The sequence below is a fragment of the Eublepharis macularius genome, chromosome 4, assembly GCF_028583425.1.
Source record: "Eublepharis macularius isolate TG4126 chromosome 4, MPM_Emac_v1.0, whole genome shotgun sequence".
In the NCBI taxonomy this organism is placed as follows: domain Eukaryota; kingdom Metazoa; phylum Chordata; class Lepidosauria; order Squamata; family Eublepharidae; genus Eublepharis; species Eublepharis macularius.
Genome location: NC_072793.1, coordinates 15,124,785 through 15,149,036, shown reverse-complemented (window position 1 = coordinate 15,149,036; position 24,252 = coordinate 15,124,785). Strand labels below are relative to the sequence as shown.

General features: G+C 43.8%; 1 protein-coding gene across 1 annotated transcript in view; it reads right to left on the bottom strand.

Moving 5' to 3' along the window:
- CEP112 (centrosomal protein 112) overlaps window positions 1-24,252 on the bottom strand; it is a 464,588-nt gene that overhangs the window by 290,764 nt on the left and 149,572 nt on the right. Inside the window, exons 14-17 of the mRNA XM_054976905.1 lie at window positions 23,209-23,338; window positions 22,591-22,683; window positions 19,036-19,095; window positions 11,937-12,016 (exon numbers count right to left, since the gene is read on the bottom strand). Coding sequence (XP_054832880.1) covers window positions 11,937-12,016; window positions 19,036-19,095; window positions 22,591-22,683; window positions 23,209-23,338 — 363 coding nt within the window. The remainder of the gene's footprint in view (window positions 1-11,936; window positions 12,017-19,035; window positions 19,096-22,590; window positions 22,684-23,208; window positions 23,339-24,252) is intronic.

Sequence of the window (24,252 nt, the reverse complement as noted above, 5' to 3'; positions counted from 1 at the left end):
TCCTGAAGGCAGGAGCCGGCTCCTCCGCAGCCTGCACCGCTTTCTCTGCCTCCGCAGGAGCTGGCTGAGTGGCGGGGAAGGCCAGAACCGGAGTCTCCACCGCCCACACCACCGCTTCCGCCTCCGCAGTGGCCAGCTGGGAGGTGGGGAAGGCTGCAGCCGGTGCCTCCGCTGCCTGTGCCGCCACTTCTGTCTCCACAGCAGATAGCTGGGCAGCAGAGAAGGCCACCACCGCTGCTTCATGGAAGGCCACAGCCAGTGCTTCCACCGCCCGTGCCACTGCCGCCAGGATGTCCCAGGTAAGTGGGGTGGTGCTGGGAGCCCTTTAAAAAGGCCCCAAAGCTTCCCAAAGCAGGCCAGCTGGGCGACGAGGAAGGCCGGAACCGGTGTCTCCACTGCCTGTACCACCACTTCCGCCTCTGCAGCAGCCAACTGGGTGGCAGAGAAGGCTGCAGCCGGCTCCTCTGCCACCACTTCCATCTCCACAGCGGCTAGCTGGGCAGCAGAGAAGGCTGGCACTGCTGCCACAGGGAAGGCCATAGCCAGTGCTTCCACCGCCCGCACCGCCGCCGCCAGGATGTCCCAGGTAAGTGGGGTGGTGCTGGGAGCCCTTTAAAAAGGCCCCAAAGCTTCCCGAAGCAGCACAGCTGGGCGACGGGGAAGGCAGGAACTGGCGTCTCCACTGCCCGTACCACCACTTCCGCCTCTGCAGCGACCAGCTGGGCGGCAGAGAAGGCTGCCGCTGGCGCCTCCACTGTCCGCGCTGCCACCGCCAGGATGTTCCAGGTAAGTGGAGTGGTGATGGTGGGTGGGAGGCCTTTAAAAAGGCCCTGAAGTTACCCGAAGTTACCCAAATTGCTTCAGGAAGCTTTGATTCGATATTTCCGACGGGGCCATCATACTGGCACCAATTCAGAAATACCGAATCTTTACAAATGGGGCCCGATGGGGCCCTAGCATGGGACTCCCCAAAAGGCTATGCATGTATTGCTGAACTTTGGTATCTCTCGAGGCTTGGAATGCACTCACAGTAACTAAAGCCAGGGTTCCAATAAAATCCCAGTAGGCGTAGGTACTCTCCAATAGAAATAGGGAAGCAGCCCATTGTGATGAAAAAGTCTATTTGAAGACAAGCCTATCAACCCCCCTCCCCATTTAAGATTCCAATGATGTCTGCTTGATAAGGACTAAATAGCCAGGCCCATAGCCAGAAATTTTTTGTTAGGGAGGCAAATGAATATATTGGCGAGCAGACCATTATTTGTTTGTTTAATAGTCTGCCTTTCTCAGTGAGACTCAAAGCAAATTCCATGGTGTAAAACAATCTAATCAAATAGCGTAGGAGCTCTCATAAGCAATTCAATAACACCAGAATTACAAAAATTAATAAAAGGCAGAAAAGATTCAGATGTGATATGAAAAGCTATTCTTATTTCATTTATTTTCATTTACTTCATCTATACCTTACATTTTTCCCCAATGGGGACCCTTAGCAGCTTACATCATTCTCCTTTCTGTCTTCAGAACAGCTCTATGCGGTGGGTAAGGCTGAGTGTGTGCGACTGACCCAAAGATTTCTACCTGTGTATCATCAGATCTTGGAAGCTAAGCAGGGTCAATCCTGGTTAGGAAATGGATGGGAGACCTTCAGCGAAGAGCAAGCCTGCAAAGGCAGGCAACTGCAAACCACCTCCGATAGTCTCGTGCCATGAAAACCCTGCCAGAGGTTGCCATAAGTCAGCTATGACTTGAGGGCACCACACACACACACAATGTCATGTCTAATAACTTTACTCTATTTCATATTTTTGTAATCCTAGAATTATTGCATTACTTATTAGATGTCTCATCCTACTGAGCACATTTTTACACTGGATAATCCAATGCTTCCCAACCTATGGGTTGGGAACCCAGAAGTGGGTTGTGACGCCTCGAAAAGAGAGTCACAGGCCAGCCCTTCTTAATGGCTGCTCCTGTCCTTAGCATTTCTTGCTTTCTCTCCTCTTCCTCCATGCCAGCTTCTCACATTCTCTCTTCCCCCACCCTTTGCAACAATAACTGGCAACTAGTAGCTTTACAAGCATGCATATTTTTCTATGTAGAATAAAATCTCTGTGGAAAAATCACCATGTGTGAAATGGCTCCTAAAAGAATTAACTTCAGTGTTTAATTTGTTGCAAGGCTTTGACCTATAGTTTGGAAACTAAGACCTGACCCTAGACACATTATCTTCCATGTCATACATTAGCTGGTATTTTTTTTCTTCACTGAAAATGTTTCTTCATTAATAAAGAATCAAGTAAAATGTGTCCTGATGGTTACTAGAGTGAGTTTCTTAAAATCTTGAAGAGGAGTAGAAGGAGTAAAGGAGAAAGAGGGTAATCAAAGACTGGAATACAGCCCTCACATGCAAAACCTGTGTACTGCAGGATGCAACTTCTCTGGCGTTCATAGTAGGATGTGGTGTTTGTCAGTGTCTCAAAAACATGGTTTGCCACGGTGGAAAAGGGAATGCTGGACTCGATGGGTGCCAAGGTCATACTTCACCAAAGGCACTAGAAACCCTTGGGCAGATCTTAACTGGGTCACTGTACCACGTCAATTTAAACGTATGGTCACCATATCCTAAATGCTGGGAACCATTGGTATAAATCCACCTTGAACCTCAGTGTGAAAGGAGACTTTAAATAATGTAAATAAATAAATAAAGTGTATGCCTAGGGACAGGCTGTGAGTACTATTGTTTTCCAAGTGAACATTCATGGGTCAGGCAACAGTGGCATTATCTCTGAGCCGCCCTCAGATTCCTGTGTAGCAAAAATTAGAAAAAGACTTGGGCTCACTTACCTCTGGGCCTAAGCCCCTTACTGTTTGACTCCTATCCTGTCAAAAAATAATTTCCTCAGCAATAAGCAGCCTGTAGGACTATTGTGGAACACTGTCTTTTCCCTTTTCTCTGTTTTTCTTTGCTTTGCTGTGAGTCTGCTGCAACACAATTTTACCCCTTCATTCCTTAGTTAGTTTTTCTCTTTTTGTCTGACTCCCAATTTACTACCCACCCATCCGCATTCCTGCTTCAGGCTTTTAAAAGCAGGGCCCTCCAGCCCTGTTTGGTATAGTGATTAAGAGCGCGGGACTCTAATCTGGAGAGCCAGGTTTGATTCCCCACTCCTCTGCTTGAAGCCAGCCAGCTGGGTGACCTTCGGCCAGTCACAGCTTCTAGGAGCTCTCTCAGCCCCACCTACCTCACAGGATGTTTTGATGTGGGCATAATGACATACTTTGTAAACTGCTCTGAGTGGGCATTAAGTTGTCCTGAAGGGCGGTATGTAAATCAAATGTTGTTGTTATTACTATTATTATTTTCTAGGCATACTTGGAAAATTTATGACAGGAGTGACACCTTTCTGCCTCAACTCCTTTTTCCTTTAAATGGAAAATTTATCCTTGAAAGACTCATGACGGATTTCACACCAACCCCTAATGCTGACTAGAGGGGAGTGACCAACATCTGATAAGACACCATTCCTTTTTGCCCCACTGTGTCTACGGGCCTGATAACAGCCCTAATGCAAGGAAGGAGCCACCTTGCAATCATCCCTATCATAAACTCATCAGCCACTCATCAGTGGAAACATTGTGTAGAAGCACATCTTCTAGAAATGTCCTATTTGATTGGAAGATGGGCTTCTGCTTTTGGTTAGACAATGACCTTATTATATATGATTATTATATTGATCATGAATGCATCTTCTTTCACAGAGCTTTTACAATGTTTGCTATTTTTACATTTTGTTCAAACTGGTCTGCCCTTTTATAAGTACGTTTAAACCCTGATTTCAAGCATCTGCTCTATATATTTCGCTGACAGTTTGCCACATAAATCACAATTTAATTTTCTGTCATTGCTATTTTCTGTATTAATTGCAAATAAAATAATATACGGAAAGATTTAGCCTAGTAAGTGATCTGTCCCTCATAAAATGCTGTTGCAATTCAACTAATACACAGCGATCACAAAGAAACAACTCCTTGCCCTAAGTAATTATATAGGCATTACGTCTTCAGTCACGGTGTGTGAACATTTAAATTGGCTTCTAAATACCAATATTTTATATTAAAGTCCTTTCTAGTAAGGAGAACATGGCAGTTACTAGTGTGCTGGCATTAAATATAAATATGCATTTAAAGGGAATGTGCAGCAATTGCAAGCATCGCAAATAAAAGCTGTATTTATATGTTCTCCCTGAAAATGCAATAGTGTGTAGAAGGTATATTAGAACATTGTGAAGCATTATGCAGAGAACTATTGATTTTTGATCCCTGCCAATCACTATTTTCCACTCAGTTTTCCTCTTATGCAAACATTCTGAATCAACTGCTTGCTGTCATATCGCAAAAAAAAAAAAAAAAAAAAAACACTGGAGGACACCACCCTTTCTATGCTTCAGATATAATCCTGTGGCCATTTCAGTATCAAAGACTATTCAGATCAAAAGATTCTTTGAGAAATTACTGGAAAACCGACTCGTTTCTGAGCGGTAGCTGCACAAGAACAAGAGTTCTGTTGAAAAGTGGGGTTTTTTCTCCCTTTAATGAAGTGCATCTGAAACGCTTCATTATTAAGAATGTAACAACCACCATGCATGGATATGCACAGATTCCAGAAAAAAATGTTTAGCAAGTCTTATATGCACACTGTGGAGGGGCTGTGGCTCAGTGGAAGAGCCGCTGTTTTGCATGTAGCAGGTCCCAGGGACAATCTCTGGCATCTCCAGCTAAAAGAATCAAGGAGGTGGTATGGAAGACCTCTAAGAGAGTCCCTGGAAAGCCACTGCTAGTGGCCAGTACAGGGATGGATGGATGGATGGATGGATGGATGGATGGATGGATGGATGGATGGATGGATGGATGGATGGATGGATGGATGGATGGATGGGCGGGCAGGGACGGGCCAGTCAGTTGAAAGCCACTGCCAGTCTGAGGACGATACTGAGCTTGATGGATCAATGGTTGATTCAGTATAAAGCAGCTTCGTGGGTGTTCATGTCTGTTCACTGGACAAGCACTACTGGAATGACAACTTATTCCTAAAATAATGACTTGGGAGGAAGACAGGACTTGCTTTGGTAAAATCCTGTTCGGCCTTTCAACAATGTGCTGCTACCCTAGAGAAAATTTAAGCTTTAAAAAGCAGAATGAAAGAATGAAAGGCAAACTAGGCAACGGCAGGATGTTCTTGCATGTTTAAAATGGATAAAATGTATATTTCACATTTCAGATGCTCCTGTGTGAAAATGCGAAACAGGAAATCATTTATTCTCCAAATCATTTTAAATAGTAAATACCATGGTATGGAAATAATTAGCGTGTTTGTCGGCACAATGGGCACTGGAACAGGAACGTGAAAGCCTGGAAAGTAAAATAGCAATGATGGTAAACAGCAACATGTTATAAGTTCTGCTGAATAACAAATGGAGTAAAAATGAAATAGGTTTCCAGGTATGTGAAAGTAAAATGTTTCTTTCAACTACCTCTTATGAGAGAGTATAAACTCAAATGGTAGCATTGTTTGCTACTATGCCAGAATTTAAGTGAAAAACAAAATTATTAAATCATCACAAAATCTGAGCTTTGGAAAAGTATTATGCTACTAGCAACAAAGCCCATTCTGGGGAAAAATACAACGGGCTCTAGAAAAGGGAGGGTGGGCAGGCAGGCATTCCCTCCTCCTCTGCCACTGATCCTGACCAGGTGAATGGGGGGCAGGCACTGCCTCCTACTCTCCACCTGATCCCACATGGGTGAAGGGGGAGGCGGGCACTACCACCTGCTCTGCTCCTGATCCTGGCTGTGTGAAGAGGGGAAGGGTATTACCTCATACTCTGCGCCTGATTCTGGCTGGGTGAAGTGGGAGGGTATTGCCACCTGCACCTGATTCCAACAGGTTGAACGGGGGGCGGACATTGCCTGCTGCTCCGCGCCTGATGGAGTGAATGGGGGCGGGCATTGCCTCAAGCTTCGCTCCTAATCCCAGCCAGGTGAAGGGGGTGGGGCATTGCCACTTGCTCTGCTCCTGATCCTGGCTGGGTGAAGAGGGGACAGGCATTACCTTGTACTCTGCACCTGATTCTGGCTGGGTGAAGTGGGGGGCCTTGCCCCCTGCACCGCACCTGATTCCAACAGGGTGAACAGGGGGCGTACATTGCCTCCTGCTCCGCGCCTGATGGAGTGAAGGGGGGGCAGGCATTGCCTCAAGCTCCGTTCCTGATCCCGGCCAGGTGAAGGGAGTGGGCATTGTCACCTGCTCCACTTCTGACATGGATGGGTGAAGGGGGGGGCGGGCATTTCCTCCTGCTCTGCAGATGATCACAGCCAGGTGAAGGTGGGAGGGGATTGCCACCTGCTCCGCTCCTGATCCCAGCTGGGTGCTGGCGGGGTACAACTATTGCCACCTGCTTCGCTCATGATTTCAGCCAGGTGCAGTGGGGGAGAGGGCATTGCCAACTACTCCGCCCCTGATCCCAGCTGGGTGAAGGTGGGGGATGGGCATTGCCACTTGCTTTACTTATCATCTCAGCTGGATGAAAATGGGGGCAGGCGTTGCCACCCACTCCACTCCTGATCCCTGCTGGGTGAAGGTGGGGGTTGGGCACCTTTGATTTACGGCAACCCTATGAATGAGAGACCTCCAAAATGTCCTATCATTAACTGACTTGCTCAGATCCTGCAAACTGGAGGACGTGGCTTCTTTTATTGAGTCAAGCTATCTCATATTGGATTTTCCTCTTTTCCTTCCACTTTTCCTAGCATTATTTTCCAGAGAATCTTGTCTTCTCATGATGTGACCAAAGTAAAGTAGCCTCAGTTTTGTCATTTTAGCTTCTAGAGATAATTCAGGCTTGATTTGATCTAGTACCCACTTGTTTGTCTTTTTGGCTGTCCATTTTATTCACAAATTCTTCTCCAGCACCACATTCAAATGAATCAATTTTATTCCTGACAGCTTTCTTCACCGTTCAACTTTCACACCCAAACACAGTAATAGGAAATATCATAGTTTGGATTATCTTGATCTTGGTTCCCAGAGAGACATCTTTATCTTTAAGGATCTTTTCTAGCTCCCTCACAACTGCTCCTCCGAGTATCAATCTTCTTCTGATTTCTTTATCGCTGTCTCCCTTTTGGTTGATGATTGAGCCAAAGAATAGAAAATCGTGAACAATTTAAATTTCCTCATTGTTTGAGCCACATATCTACTATGAATTGACGTCTGCTAAAAGACTGGCATTACTGTATTTTAAAAAGCTTCAAATGTCCTCTATTATTCTACATACATTACAATGTAACATTTGAGTAAACATTTTCCTGTATAAGACTTCTAGTATAAGATTTCAGTATATCTGCTTTTCTCAAGAAATGATTTCCATAACTTTGAAACAGGCACAAAATTAAATTAAGCATAACAAGTGGAAACAGTGTTCTGTCTAACAAAAAATTGGAAATAGCGAAAGATTCACACTCACGCATTGCTGAGGAGTTAGGAAGTATTTTCCTTCCAGAAAATACTAAGATTGTTGCATTTAGCCAACCTTAGATTAGTAAAAGGATGCAATCTGCTATCCTACATGAGCTCCTTAAAAAGATATTTCAGTATCTTTTTAAGTAAGGTAATTTTATTCTTGTTTTTTGGATTTCACTTTGAACCAGCATGGCTGTCTACAACTTTGCCTCTTCTTTCTGATGAGAGGCTAGAGTGCTTTAAGGCTGGAATGTCATTTATTTTATTTTATTTACTTATTCAATTTTTATATCGCCTTCCTTCGAATGAGGCCCAAAATGGTTTACAAGTGAAACCAATTAAAAACAATTAAATAATTTAAAACATTTAAACCACAATAAACAGCATATGCTAATCTAAAACACAATCCTGCAAATAGGTGGTCTCAAATTACAGTCAGCAGTAAAAACAGTGACCAGGTGACAAAGATTCCATATTAATCATGCGCTTGCTACAGTGGGTCTCATGCTGTCACATGGAAAACAGGGTTGCACTTACCTGTAGCTGTTGTTCATTGAGGTCTTCTGTGCATGCACACATGGGACTGCGCTTGCACAGGCCTACAAACTGGAGAATTTGTAGCTAATTTTTACCACTAGAGGGCGCTCGACGCCTCCCAGGACACAGGCACGGCTGTTTTCCCGCCGAAACAGCCTCTACCCGGGAGGTGTGGTGCCCTCTGCCTCCAGCTGCTCTTGCCACCGCACTCCTCAGCATGAAGAGCACCAGCGGGGAAGGAGGGAGGGCATGTGTGCCTGCACAGAAGACCTCAATGAACAACAGTTACAGGTAAGTGCAACCCTGTTTTCATTGTTGGCCTTCTGTGCATTCCCACATGCGAGAATACCAAGCTTCTCACCTGTGTGGTGGAATCCGCTCTTCAGTGAAATACGGATTGCAGCACGGCTCTGCCCACCATTGTCTCCTGTCTGTCGAGGACATCCAGGGCATAATGCCTCACGAAGGGGTCTGCCGAATCGCTGCTCTGCAGAGAAGAAACCCTCTCAAGAACGCCGTTGACGGCGCCTGTGACCTCATGGAATGTGCACGGACTCTGTCTTAAAGGTGGCCGTCGGTCTTTTCAGAAAAAAGGGATTTTCCCTCAAAGGGAAGGTTCTCCACCTTATTCCTGGTGTCGATCGCTGGCACTGTAGACCGAAGACAGGCGTGCCTTTAGAGGACAATTGTCGAGGTCAATGTCCTTGTTGCCGAATCAGCTGTGTCTGACTGACATTCATCTGGTGCTTCAATCATTGTAAGCCCTCCTCCCGTACAACCTTGGCCAAAAGAGGGGGATGCACTGAGAGAAAGGGACACGAATCATGCTTAGTTTTATAGAGTGGCTCCACCTTTGTAGCCAAAGGTGGGTTAGAGGCAGACTTCTCACACTAGGAATTCATGAGATCCACGAATCCCTCAATCACAGGGAAGGTTCATGTTGGCCACAGATCCCGAGTACAGATAGCACAGGATCTTGTCCTTAGGTTTGTTGTCCACAGATGTGTCATTCTCTGCAGCAATTCAGTATAGGACCTAAAGTCCTCAGTAGGAGAGTTCTCACCAGAATTTCCCAGATTCTCGTCAGGGGACAGATCCGAAGGACCTCCTGCTTTCTCCCCAGAATGGTATGGGTCCACATTTCGGAGCTGATAAGTCATAGCAGACTCTAGAACAGAGTGGGGCCTACTTGTTAGCTCATAGAAGGATCCGAAGGAGAACGCGGACTCTGCATGAAAAGGCTCCCCAAGGTCAATATCTGGGTAGAATCTCGATGAGCACCCACTGCAGAAGCCTCATTCAGAACGAGAGAGCTGACTACATTGTCTACGCGACTTGTCCCTCAAAATCTTGCCTTCCTCTACCGAGGATGTCACAGAGGATGACCTGGACCTCGGTGAGGAGGTTCTCAGAGGCTGCACTACCTTTGGATCCGACGACTGTTGCTTCGGCACCAGTTCAATCCTGCTCGATTCGTTGCTAGAACAGTGCTTGGTTTTATCTTTTTTCTTCCTCCCTGTTTCTGAGGCAGTTAGATCCAATGCCGAGGTTTGAGCCTGCGCCAGAGTGGGCATCAAGGGCATTAAACGAATCAAGTCTGTCGACTTCGAACGATGACTGCACTGTCTGCGGGTCCCGAGAGCGTGGACAATCTCGGCTCCGACTGTTGCTTACGGTTCTGACTCAAGTCGGACTGGGACAACAGTTCACTCGAGAGAGTTCGGATCCAAGCAGGTGATGGTTCCAACTGAGAACGCTGAGGTGGTGGGGGCGGAGGCGGTTCTTAACCGAGGATCTCTTGGCCAGGGCAGCTCCCAGCCTTAGGCTTCAGGCTTTCCACTGCCATGGATTTCTTCCAAAGTGCCACTTTTAAAAGAGAGGACCTCTCTGCCCTCGCTTTCGGGGTGAAAGCCCGTCAGATCTTGCAAGTCTGATCATTATGCCCCTCGCCCAATCAGAGAAGGCAAAGGGAACGCCCATCCGTCTTCGCCATTTTATACTTGCATTTAGAGCAATGCTTGAATAAGGCTTTATCAGCCATGATTCTTAAAGCGAGTCTATTTCTTTTTTCTTCACTAGGTAAAGGTTGAAGAAAAACTCACAGCTCCAGCTACCAAACCTCTCACAGCAGTGGCAAAAGAGGAACTGGAGGCAGAGGGCGCCACATCATAAGGGTAGTGGCTCTTTCGGCAGGAAAACAGCTGTGCCTGCACCCTGGGAGGCGTCGAACACCCTCTAGTGGTAAAAATTAGCTACAAATCCTCTGGTTGGTAGGCCTGTGCAAGCGCAGTCCCATATGGGAACGCACAGAAGACCGACAATGAACTTAAAGATGGACCTGGAAATCAGACCATTACTCTAAACCATGGTATAATCCCAGGGCTTTTTTTCTGGGAAAAGAGGTGGTGGAACTCCGTGATGTAGCATGGGTTGCCAGCACCTGGGGTAACTTCCGAGAGGAGGTGGTGCCCCTGGAACCACACGGGCCCACTCCCGGGACAGTGTGATGACATCACTTCCAGGAAATAATGTTATCACACAGCCTCCCCCCCCCCGACAGTGCTGCCGTGATTCGGGCCCGTCCGCCTCCCCACCCCTTAACTGGCAGCCCGCCTGCACTGCCACCACGAGCTCAGCGCACTGCTCAGCCAGCAGGAGGGCCAACTCAGTGACCAGCGAGCCAGCCACCCTGTCAGCGCAGCAGGAGGCGCAGGCGGCCTCCTATGGATGCAGCACAGACTCTCCTTGTAGGGTTGCCAGCCTCCAGGTGGTACACAACCAGGGAATGCAATGTTAAACTATGAGCAACATATACTATTTAATGTTATGCAAAGTGCTAAGTGCAAAAATGTGCAATTAATACATAAATGGATAAATGGATCTGTCAACAGCTATGCACCAAGGGTTTTTTTCAGTCATAACAGCAGTCTCAGTAAAGAAGGGAAGAGATCTAGATCATACTTACTGCACAAGGTGAGGCAAGGATTAACCTTTTCTCATGAACTGGTTTCCTTATCTCAATACCTTCTTGAAGGTACTGTTTCCTGAATAGGGACAGGCATCCAGGTATCCTTCCCCCACCCCCTATGGCTGCTCTTAAGCTCAGAAGAAAAAATCTACAGGAGGATCTATTCACTCATCTTCTGATGTCACAAAATACTTTAGCCATAAGACACGTCCATAACTATTTCAATGATTTTCTTAAGTGAACATTAGAGAATGAACTGCCCAGATTTCTACACTTTATACGGATGACGCAGACACTGAATACTGAGATAGGAAGATCATTAGTAACACTGATCTGGCAATCCTTATATTCAGAAGCACATTTTTAAGAGCACAGTATTAGGCATAACGGGGCCAGAAAGAAAACCAAGACCGTTGGATATTTAAAATGTTCTCATTCTATTCTTAATGTTAAACCTCGCCCTCTTAATGAAATGTTGATCTGGAATGAAGTACAAAGTCACTAAACAGGCAAAGGCAATTTTACAGGAACAACTGCAGTTCTTTTGCAGTCCAAATCACGGTTTGAAGCAGATAAGCATTCCTGGTTTTAGATGGAATTAAGATGGAAGTACCCAATTGCACAAGGACTGGAAAGGAGAGGGAACAGGCAAGCAAAGGGCTCATTCATGTACTGTCAACACATGACCTGATATTACCTGTGAGCTAACCTGCTAATTTTTCGATGTTCCACAAGTGCAGAAATTACAACAACATATGTGAAAAAACAGCAAAAAAGTTAAAACAGATCTCATCAGGCAAATCCACACAACTGGATCCAGGAGCGATTACAAAATCAACTAAACTGTAGCAGCCTTTCTTCAAAGGCATACCAAGGGAAAAAATACTCTATTAAAGGTATTTTACATACTTCAGAATGTCTTCCAGTCTTCGTATTCTCCTATGAGACTCTGCTCTCTCTTTATCAAAGTCATTCTGTAATCCATGGATCTAATATTTTGAAAAAAGGGAGAAAGTTACATTCTATCTACCATTCTCATTCAAATAGAGACAACTAAAAATTATCTTTGCATTTAAAGACTAATTTAAAGTAAGATGCTCTTCTTATATCTGAGATCCAAAGAACAAGTGTGCAAACAACAGATGTGAATCACGCTTGCATCCAGAGATTAACTTGCTGTCTTTGTTACCATAGTTTTTACTGTTGAACAGACAACCCATTTCTTAAACTGAACAACTGATTCAGCAGTGAAAACATCTGCATTAGAAACAAGAAATAAAACTCTAGCGGCACATATATACTACATCTGAATTTTGGATTTCAGCCTAAGAAAACTGGACAATTGACAGCTGATGATCTCTCAAACTACAATTAGCTTCTAAGATAGGGTAGGATTCAAAGGACCACAATAAATGGATTGTTTCTACCTCACCTTTCCCTTTGCAGCCCCCTGAAAAATCGTTCCTGGAGGTCAGAACTAGGAGTGTGCACCCGAAAAAGTTTTGGGTTTCCCGCTTCGGGTATTTAAACCACTTCGGTGTGCTCTATAAAGATTCGGGAAGTCTGGAAGTTACCACTTCACTAGGGTGAACTGAACAAATTACATAGCAGCAAGTTTCCCAGTAGTTGCTGCTGGAGCTGCCCTGATAAGTCTATGGCAAGAAGGAGAGGAACAGGGGTGGACGGGGAGTTCAAAATAATCCTGAAAATTGCCCTCCCTCTGCCTTTTACTGATAGAAACCAGTGTTTGAAGGATGGCAATATTATGGTTCCTAAGCAACCCCCCCCCCCAAATGGACACTGAGCTCTCCTTTCTTAAAGGTACAGGTACTGTTTCTATTATTTGGGGGGGGGGTTTAAGCTATTCTGTTTTCTGGGGGGTTGTCTATTGATGACTCCAATCTCTGTATTTAAGTATGCACAGATGAGGCCATGTTGAAAATTAGATATATTGATTATGCCCCTACTGTAGGGGCACTTCTACGCACAGTGTCCTTCTGCATGCATAAAAAGAATTTTGGATCTAATCATAATAATCATTTACTGTGAAGAAGCAAATAGTGGTTCATAAATCACATGATATCTTGACAAGCCTGATGACCTTCTGCTGTCTCTGTTAACAATGTGAAAAAGTCATAGTAGCATTGACTGGGTGCCCAACAAATCCCTATCTCACTACCATTAAGAGTAGTGATGATTAAACAGCATGGAGCAAGTGTTTTTGTGCAGCTCAAAGTATTCATATCCATTTCATACTATCAGTCACAAAAGTTTTTGTATAAAAACAGCACCAGTCCATGATCGGGAGCACCCATCCCCAGGCTAGTGTTATCTTCCCTATTCCCCTTACTTGTCTTTCTCTCTCAGTTTCATAAGTGCCTTCCATTTTAAATCTTCCTTTGCATGCACAATTTCTCCCTCCCTTCATTTTTCAAAAATAATTATAGTTAGTGTTCTGTTTACCCCAATCTTACTGCTAATAATTAGCAACAAGAGGCTAGCTCACCCTATGTAATTCAGTTGCTTATTGTTTAGTAATATTTTTATGGACAAGCATTAAAATGGAAAACAGCAGTTTGAAAAAAAAACCAGAATAAATCCTAGAATCAAAAATCAGCAGAGCAGGATACATTGCACTGAATTACAAAGTAACAATACAAATAGGAACTTCTACAAAACTGAGCAGCACATTTGCTAGGCAATCATATGAAATATACAGAAATACAAAAATAATTTGTGACACTTGATACAGAATGCTGTTTCCTTTACTACCTCATACAATTAAGATTACCACCATGTCATTCTTGTCAATTACAATAACAAATTCTATATGTCCCAACAACCCAATACTATTACCATATTTTAAAAGTTCAGAGTTACATATGGATGCTAGTAATAACCAGCAGGGCTCAATTGGAGGGGGGAACGCACCGGAACAGCATTCCTGTAGATCTAAAAAGAGGTCACGTGGGTTTTGGCCCCACCTGCGTGATTCCTTTTCCTCCCCGCTGCCTGTGTCTTTAGTAGCAGCAGGCGGCAGAGGAAACAGAAGCTGCAGCTGCAGCTCCACCAGGCGGCCGTTCAGGGAGGGAGGCCACGTGGCCCATCCTCCAGGCCTGCAAGCGGTGAAGATTCTGCAGAGGACAGTAAGCTGCTTTGAATTCATTCTGCTGCTTTATTTTCGTTTGTGAGTGAGTGAGTGAGTGAGTGAGTGAGTGAGTGAGTGAGTGAGTGAGTGAGTGAGTGAGTGAGTGAGTGAGTGAGTGAGTGAGTGAGTGAAGTGAGTGAGTGAGTGAGTGAGTGAGTGAGTGAGTGCAAGCCGAGCTTCTGGGGCTGGCTCTCCAAAAAAGGGTAAGCTGCTTTAAATTAATTCTGCTTTATTTTCAGGAAATACCTGGAGATTTTGGGGGAAAGGGGACTGCGGGGTGGGTGTTGCCTTCTGATACACTTCCAGTGATGTTAGGGGTGTGGCATATGCTAATGAAATATGCTAATGAGTTGTACTAATGAGTTCCTGCAGTTCTTTTTCTACGAAATGACCCCTACAAATTGACCAGAGATGGGCACGAACTGAAATACAAGCCAAAGTTCGTCACAAACCATGCCGCTTTTTTGGTTCACAAACCAGCGGTTCATTGGAGCGTATTTCTGACGAACTGCTATGATTTTTAAGGCGATTCATTTGGTTCGTTTTTCAGTTCGTCACTACAGACAACCTGGAGCCGATCAATCTTTTTCCTAGGCAATGGAGGGGGGGGGGGAAATGGACTTCTGCAGACTTTTTGCAGACCTGGGAACACCAATGTCAGCCCTCCAAAGCTTGATAGGCAGCTCTGGCTGCCAACCAGAGAGCTCCTATTCTGCTCTCTGAGAATAGGAGGAGTATAACCCCCAGCAATGAGTCGTTTCAGTTTCCAGCAGACAGTCAGACAGGGAGGAACTGCTGTTGGATTTTCAGTCACAGAGGGAGGTATTTGAAGCTTCTGCTTGACATTTTGGTGCTTCAGGACTCTGAAGCACCTGCTTCTGTTCCACAGCCAAGCCTAGTGGGTTACTCATCTGAGGAGTCTTTTATTATTAGCCTGGAAAGAGTGGAGTTTGGGGAGGGGAGGGGCCTCAATGGGGTATAATGCCATAGAGTCTACCATCCAAAGCAGTCATTTTCTCCAGGTGGACTCATCTCTGTGGCCTGAAGATCAGTTGTAATTTCGAAAGATCTCCAGCCACTACCTGGAGGCTGGCAATCCTAACTTCCCCCCAGGATTGACCTTCCCTCATGGATCACCTCTGTCCTTTCCTGTACAAGAATATTCCTGTCTCCCCAAAGAACATCTACTCCTTCCCTCCAAGATTAACCTCCTCTAATAGATTATCTCTGTTCTCCTGTCCTTGAAAAGAATATTCCTGTCTCTTCAATAATATCTCCTTGACTGTCCCCTGAAAGAGTACTTTTGTCCCCATTCCAGACACAGAGCAGTTTTTCTGCTCCCAGGAACCATCATTCCACTCTGGGGGCCGTCATTCCGTTCTCAGAGGAAGATTCTGTAACTTCATCTCACATTTTCATAGCAACTTTTTGGTGCTGCAATGTATTTCAATGGAGCCAATGCTAGTCAGAGCAGTTTATCTGATCCCAGAGACCGTCATTCCAGCCCCAGAGCAATTTAGCTACTCCCAGGGACTGTCATTCTACTCTAGGGGCCTTCATTCGAGGCCCAGAGCAGTTTAGCTGGTCCCAGGGACCGTCATTCCAGTCCGGGGGGGGCATCATTCCGTTCTCAGAGGAAGAGTCTCTAACTCCATCCCACGTTTTCATTACAACTTTTTGGTGCTGCAATGTATTTCAAAAGAGCCAGTGCAAGTCAATTGGCATTCGTGGCTCCCATTATATCGAATGGAACTTTCCTGGGGCACCTACTTTGGGGGTCTATAACTCGGACATCGAAAATCCAATCTTTGCCATACTTGGAGGGTGGCTTGAGGAGAGCCTGCTGAAGACTCCCTATGAGTTTGACATGTCTGACTATCAAGGGGGCTGTTCTGTGACCTCCAGAAGTGATGGGACAAACCAAATGAATCAAACAAACTGGTTCGCGAACTAGGCAAGTTAGCGTAGGTTCGTTAAATGCGACAAACCACAAACCGCCACAAACAGCCATTTTCCCGGTTTGTGCCCATCTCTTGTAATGATCAGATATATGTAATAGATTCTTCTCTGTGGAGGGTCTTTTACTCTGAAGCATACTATTATCTATCAGTACAACACTCCAAACGTGTAACCTTTTCAGTCATGATGCAAAGCATATACATTTTACCTAAGGCAAACTAGGTGTTAAGCTTTTTTTAAAAAAAGAGGGTTCAGACGTCCGTGAAGAGATGTTAGCCTCCTGACATGATTTTATAGATGTAGGGAGAGTCCTCAGTGTGTATTAATTGTAGGCAGCTAAAGTATTAGGCACTGTGCTTAAAATACTATTTAAAAAGTATTAGCACATTACATTGTAAGTAATTTCAATGTGAGCTCCTACTCATTCAAATGCATTTAAAAAATAAAATGTCTTACATTTCAATATTATGTATTGAAGTGACCATACTTTATCTTGTTTAAAAAGCTCTTTTTTCCCAGTCTGATTACTAGAAAGATTCTGGCTATCACATAAAACGCTCTTCGTGGCCTTGGCCCTTCATACTTGCGGAAGCGCCTCTCTCCCTAGGTTCTGCTACAGCAGCTTGGCTTATCCGAACAGGGCCTTCTGCAGGAGCCACCCTGCAAATGGGCAAAATCTGTGGTGCCCCCCTCTTACGGAATGGCCTGCCTGAGGAGGTCAGAAAAGCTCCCACCCTCCTGGCTCTCCGCCAAATCTGCAAAACTGAATTATTCAGGAAGATCTTCTGACACAGGTTACAAGGTCATACTGTGAGAAAAGGGTTAAAGAGATGCTTCAGCAGAGACTGTACACTAGATTATTGTGCACTGTCTGTTACTGCTGTTTATTACGTCACCTCAAATTGCTTATATTTTGTTTCAACATTGTTTCAGCTCGGTATCAGATTTCTGCTGGTTTTCAATTGTTCTGCAATCTATACCCTTTTGTTTATTGTTTATTAAATGCCCCAGCTGTTAATCACATTGAATTATACTGCGCAATCCACGTTGCGTTTCAGAGAGAAAGGTGGATAATAACATAAACAAGCTAAACTACTGGTAACATGGCGGCTGCGACTTCCGTTTATTTGTGACGCATACAGAAACTACCACGCACACAAAGTAAAGCCTACGTTGCCCATGTGGAGCTGTGCAAAGCCTAAACAGCATGACTCTGCATTAAAAAAATGTTTATTCTTTGGCTAGCATACAAAATAGCAGTGTGGTGAGAGACTCTCATTTGCCTTTTAAAAGCTAGAGCAGCCATATTCAACTGGCAGCCCTTGGACCTGTTCCAGCTCCTGACAGCTCTACCAAAATTTACGAAATGTGTGATGAATTTTGTAGAAGTTTGCCCTCCTTGATCAAAGCAAGGAATTAAACCAGGTATCTTTGCTAAAAGGAGGCAAACATGACTTGAGTGAGACTGAACTAAAAAGACTCAAATAAATCATTATTTTAACAACTAAAATAGACCAACTGGCCGTCTCCATTTCTTCGAAATAGTGAATTATCGTAACAGTTCTATTGAAGATGTTCTATATTTTCCTTAGAGGCTGTCAGCTGCTATCTTCGAGTTTTGACAAAGTTAGGTATTTTAACAGGCATAATGGTAAACTCTTACTAACTATCTGATGGCTGTGCTCAGATTTCAATGGGACTTGCTCTCGGGGTAAGTGTATACAGGATCACAGCCGCTGAATATTAATTAAACAGTAAAAACTCTTTTCCCACAAGTTCTTGAATGTTCCATGTTTAAAATTCATCTCAATCTATTACTGAAGATCATAGATGGACAAGAAATGGGAAAAGTTTTAGCCCACTTAAGCATCAAAAGCTGCATTTAGACTAGAGTTGCGCATAAAAAAAAATTAGTAAATCTGAACCCAGAATACCAAATTTTAAAAAAATCAGAATCCCCTGAATTCTAAATTGATTCTCTAATCTGGTTTGGTTATATTAAAGAAATTCTGAAAAATTAGGCCATTATTCCCTGTGGAGAAATCAATCCAGGGGCTATCCGGGGGGATGGCAAGCAAACGTCACCAAATATGGAAGTAACATACTCCAGATTGTCCTATAAATATCTCCTAAATTTCATGAAGACTGAACCGTGGGAGGGGAGGATTTTATTGGTCCCCAAAGAAGGTACCCTCAGCCACTTTCCATTATTCCCTATGGGGAAAATTCTCCAGGTTTTTCCAATAAAACTCCACCAAATTTACAGTCCTATTTCTGGCTGTTTTCAAAAGACCCTCAAGTTTCAGGTAGATTGGACTGTAGGGTCCAATTCTATGGGTCCTTGAACAAGGCTCCCATGGTGACTCCACTGTTTCCTATTGTGAGAAAAAGTCAAAGTTGACTCCCACAGCAGAAACACACTAATGCAAGGCTGCCACAGCCAAAGCATGTTCCCAAATATGAGCTCATTCCTAGGAAGCCCAACAGAACCAAACTGACACCCTGCCCACAACACCCAAGCGCCCCCTAAGTAATCTGCCAGCCACTCTGTTCCCAATGACAGGAAATTTTCGAAGTTGTGCCAGAGGCACAAACACACTGGTGCAACACTGCCACTGCCAAGGCACATTCCCAAATGCAAGCTCATCCCTGGGAAAATTCAACAGAACCAAACTGAAGCACAGGAATGGAATCCCACCCCCACCCCCAGAAACAAAGTGAAGCAAGGCACCAACATCACACCAGAGAATCACGTTCTTTCCAACCAAACCAAACTGAAGCAAGGGACACTGTTTCAACTTAGCCCAACAGAACCAATGTCATTCAGTTCTTACCAGTGTGGTTTTATACGTTTGATAGCTAGATATTTTGTTCAATGAAAACCACACTTCTCTTTCTTACCTTGCTTTCATGAGATCTCTCTAAATGAATTTTCTCCTGTAGAAATGTCTGCTCTTGGTCCTGAAAAGTTAAAGGTGTGCTTATTAATACATCATCACCTGTTTGATAAAAACTTCTTGCACCATCTAAAAGCTCTCTTTAGGGCTTGTAAGAGCCAGATATCATCTATGTGATATTCAAGGGGAAACCTGGGAAGTTATTTTTCAGCAAGATCAACGTTAAAGCATATGAAAAACTGCCCTGGGAGTGAAGGGAAGCTGGGTTCATGTTGTCTCTGCTTCAAATCACCAGTCAGAGAGAGCACTGCACTCTAGTTTCCGCAGCAAATGTGCAGAACCAGTTCCCCTGTGAGCCTGGTCCAGAAATTCTTACATTTGAACCAAGCCATATTAATACATACACTTCCAGACTGTCTCCCTTTGCTCAAATTACGCACCCTGGAACATACAATCCCAACTTCAAGTATATGCTAATGGGGTCTGAACTTGCTGAGACCAAGAGGGAAAGAGACCTTGGGGTCAGAGTGGGCAGCTGAGTGAAAATCTCAATGCAAGGTACTACAAACTCTGTATTGCGGATTATTAGGAAAAGGATTGAAAATAAAACGGGACTGAAAGGGATTGAAAATAAAATGGCAGCATTATAATGCTCCTGTACAGATCTATGGTGGAGCCTCATTTAGAATATCTTGTGCAGTTCTGGTCACCTTATCACAAAAAGGATATTGTAAAGCTGGAAAAAGTACAGAAGAAGGCAACCAAGACGATTAAGGGATTTGAGAATACACAATATTCTGGGACTTTTTAGTTTAGAAAACAGTTGGCTAAGAGAGGACACTGATTGTTCATATTTAGTTTCCCATCCACGCATATCTCAGATCATGTTCACACACACTGCTATCCAGAAGTGTATCCCTCATCCAGTATCATATTCTGCATTTTTGTTACCCAGGTGGAGAACCCTGCACTTATCCATCTTAGAATGCATGTTATTCAAATCTGCCCACTTTTCCAGTGGGCTCAGATTTTGCTGAATTCTATCTCTATCTTCAAGAGTGTTTGCTACTCCTCTCAGTTTGGTGTCCTGTAAATATAATCAGGAATCCTTTCATACTCTCATCCAGATCATTTATAAAAATACTGAAAAGCACTGGGACCAGAACCAAGCCCTGTGGCACTCCACTGGACACTTCCCTCCAATCAGACATGATGCCATTGAAAACTACTCTATGGATATAGATATCCCTTCAGTTCCCAATCCATCTAACCATCCAAGAGTCCAATCCACAGTCTACCCATCAGAACATCATGAGGAATCTTTTCAAAAGCTTTACTGAAATCCAGATAAACTACATCGACAGCATTCCCGCGATCCAGTAAGCCTATCATTCAGTCATGTGAAGAGATAAGGTTGATCTTGCAGGACCTGTTGGGGACAAATCTGTGCTGATTTCTCCATATCACCATGTTGTCCGTCAGATACTTGCAGACTGATGCCTTTCATATCTGCTCCAGTATCTTCCCTGGACAGAGGTCAGGCTGACTGGCCTGCAGTTCCCAGGATTCGTCCCTTTCTTGAAGACTGGGATGACATTTGCCCTTCTCCAGTCTTCCAGCACATCACCTGTCTTCCAAGAGGCCTGGAAGATGATCAGTAAAGGGTCTGCAAGCTCTTTTGAATGTTTTTAACCATTCTTGGGTGCACCTCATCTGGCCAGATTTGTACACATCCAGTGGAGCAAGGTGTTTCTCTACAACTTCTCTGCCCATGTCAACCAGCAGCCCTGAAGCCATGCCTTACCTGCTACCATCTCTAAGTGAGCCTGTTCTCTCCATCAGGGAAAAAACTGAGATAAAATAGGCATTGAGCCTTTCTGCCTTATCTCTGTCAAAGTTTCTCCATTTTCACCCTGCAATGTAGGTACTGCACCCATTAGCTTCCACTTGCTCTTCACGTATCTGAAGAACATCTTTCTGAGCTTTGGCCTCTCTGACGATTATCCTTCAGTGCCTAGCTAACCCTAGGTACTCTTCTTTAGATGCGTTTCTTCCCCTCCACTTCTTGAACATCTCCTTTTTCTTCCTTAGCTCATCACAGAGCTCTTTGTTCATCCACTTTGGCTTCTTCGATCCTCTACTCTGTTTCCATCTTATTCCCTTCCAGCATTCCTCTCCATGGAATGACTCTCATCATATCTCTACGGTTATTAAAGTTTGCCCTACTAAAATCTAACATGCTCATTTGGCTACAGCAAAAAAATTCTAGGATGACGTGATCACTTCCCCCTAAGGTTCCCATCTCCTTTACCTCATCAACCAACTCTTTCTTGTTGGTTAATATCAAGATCAGTACGGCCAAGCCTCTCGTCACTTCCTCCACCATTTGAGAAAGGAAGTTGTCAGCCAGGGAATCAGGAAGTTGTGTGACTCTGGTCACAGAGCAGAGCTGGTCTCCCAGCATACATTAGGGAAGCTGAAGTCTCCCATAACTACAAGATCATTTTCCCTGCATATTCTGTTAAGCCGCTCACGGAGGACAGAATCCACCTAATCTCCTTGGTCAGATGGTTTGTAGCAGACCCCAAGCACAATATTGCTCGTCCTTGCCTCCCTTATATTCACCAAGAAACTCCACACTGGGTTGTCACTCTCCTCTTCCATATTTTGTGACAATCAAACCCTTGACAGAAGTTTACAAAATTATGGACAGGTTAGAGAGATTGGACAGAGAGAATGTAATAACCAGTGTTAGTAGCCATGGTGACTAAATGGAGCCTCCATATTCAGAGGCAGTAAACCTCTGAAGACAAGTGCCATGGGGACAACATCAAGGGAAAGCCTCAGCTTCTATGCCTTGTTGGCTCTCCAGGGTAACTAACAGACCACTGAGTGAGACAGGATGCTGAACCAGATGGACTGCTGGTCTGATACTGCCGTTCTCTTATCTCTATATCTTCTATCGGTAAGACATTTACTGAGAAAATCTATGTGCTATTGACTCCACTTCCTTTCAAGTGATAATAATCAGCAACCTCCTTGAAATAAAAGATTATACTGCCCTAAGTCTAGAGCAGAAAACAATAAAGAGGAAGAGAAAACGAGGCACTGGAGAACTTCAAAGGAAATGCAGTGAACTGACTGCAGGGTATTTGAGAGTATGAAGACCCAAGAATAATCTGGGCGGCATGGAGAAGGTAGCGAATACTACAGATTTCTTTGAAATATAATACCAACGTGACAAGTTTATGCTAATGTACTCATTTATACAAATGTAGCTATCGTTAAGACAGACCCAAGGATTACTTTCAACTTCTCTATAATCCATTGGTATATATGCTTTTCATCTCAATTCAACAAGCAAGGAAATGAGACAAATAGCCCAAAATTTTCTTTAAAGGGTTTGTGCAGAAATAGTATCATCTTCTGTTATTGAATGATTGGATCACAAGGTTTCCAAGAACTCCAAGAACTCTCCCACTTTCACATTCTGTTCATACAAAAGAAAGAAGTAAAAAGGGATCATGGTTTTTCATGAGTGAAAAAATACAGGGCTCACCCTCAGCTGTTGCTGTCTTTGATGTTCCAGTTCTACTAACTGTTGTTTTAATTGAGAAACACACTGCTCTAATTCTTCAATCACATCGGACGCCTGCAGGGATTTAATAGGAAAGGGAATGTCGGTAATGTATTTTAGCTCGGGCAGAAATAACTTACTTTTTATTTTCAAAGTTCTTCTTTTTTTAAAAAAAGGGGGAGAAAGATAATCTACTTGGAAAAGATATAAACTGTTTAAATGCAGGCACTACACATCTGATTTGTCCTTAAAATGCAAATAGTATTAGTCACTGACTAAAATTCAAACACTGTTTTAAAAATATTATTCATTTGGACTTGATTAAAAATTGTCTGCACACTGAGATATTATCCCCTTAAAAATGGAATGATGCAAGCTTAGGTTTCAGCCTTGTCAACATTCACGCATATAATTCAGGCAGATCAGAAGACTCAATTAAACTTAAATTCTGCCTCTCACAAACATATATTTGCATGTGTATGCATATATGTCTGTAAAATTAAAACCCTCAGAGATTAATATTAAATACTTGCTACACACGTATTGCTGTTGAGGAAGCCTGTCCCTACATTAAGAGTATTTGCATCTATGTAAACTTACCTTAGCCGCAGAATGAGCGTGCTCCTGCTTCATGAAATTTAGGTCAGCATCATATTTGCCTTGTAGCTGTTGAATGTCCTTCTCATAATCTCGCACAATACGTTCTCTCTCTTTTTGGAGTGAGTTGCATCTACAAATATTACAAGGGGAAACTAAGTGTAGATAAGCAATATATTGAATGACTCTCTCTCATCCTTTAGTGCTTTGATGTGTGAGCAGAGCTCTATTCATGTCTACATTTTCATCTCTGATAACGAAACAATCAAATAGAGTAATTTTATAAGAAGATAATCAAGGGGGATATGTGGTCAGCTACACCAGTTCCAATAACCAGACAGAGCTCAATATATCACAGTCAAGGAAAATGACGGGTCAAGGTCTCTTGACTCTCCACTGGCAAACAGTACAAGTAAAAAGTGGTATAGATTTGAAGCAGCTGAACTACACAAAACAGCATCTGAAGTTCTCTTCAGTTCAATGGTTTGTTTATGCAATCAAGATCTAGAGATTATTTTAGAATTGATATTCTATAATAACAATCCCAATCTATTAAAACAAAGAGTTCCAAGATTGCTGGGGGCCCAACTCAATATGATGGAGGAGGAAACATCAAATTTGGATTGTCACTGTGCTATGGAGATAAAATATCACCACACACAGTGGTTTGTGAAATTCCCACAATACTTATCAGATGATAGAAGGGACAGAGCTGCAGTTCAAAGTGCCAATCAAAATGCTGCTGCTAGGGGACAGTGGACATCCCAGAGCAGCACGGTAGAAGAACTGAGGGTCTGCCACTGGAAGGTGTAACCATTAAAAATTGTGCCCTCCCCAGGTGAGTAGAAAATTTTCCATAGGATCCAGCCCAATTTTTCCTAACCTTACGATACCTCCTCAAAGCAGGGGGAAAGTGCCCATATGATACTTGAATGTCTTTCCCCAGAGGACAAACACCAGGACAATGTGAGGGAAGAGAGAACTGACATTAAGAAACAATGCAAGGGAAAGAGTTAACTCCTCCCCCCTTTCATCCAGCACTGTGGC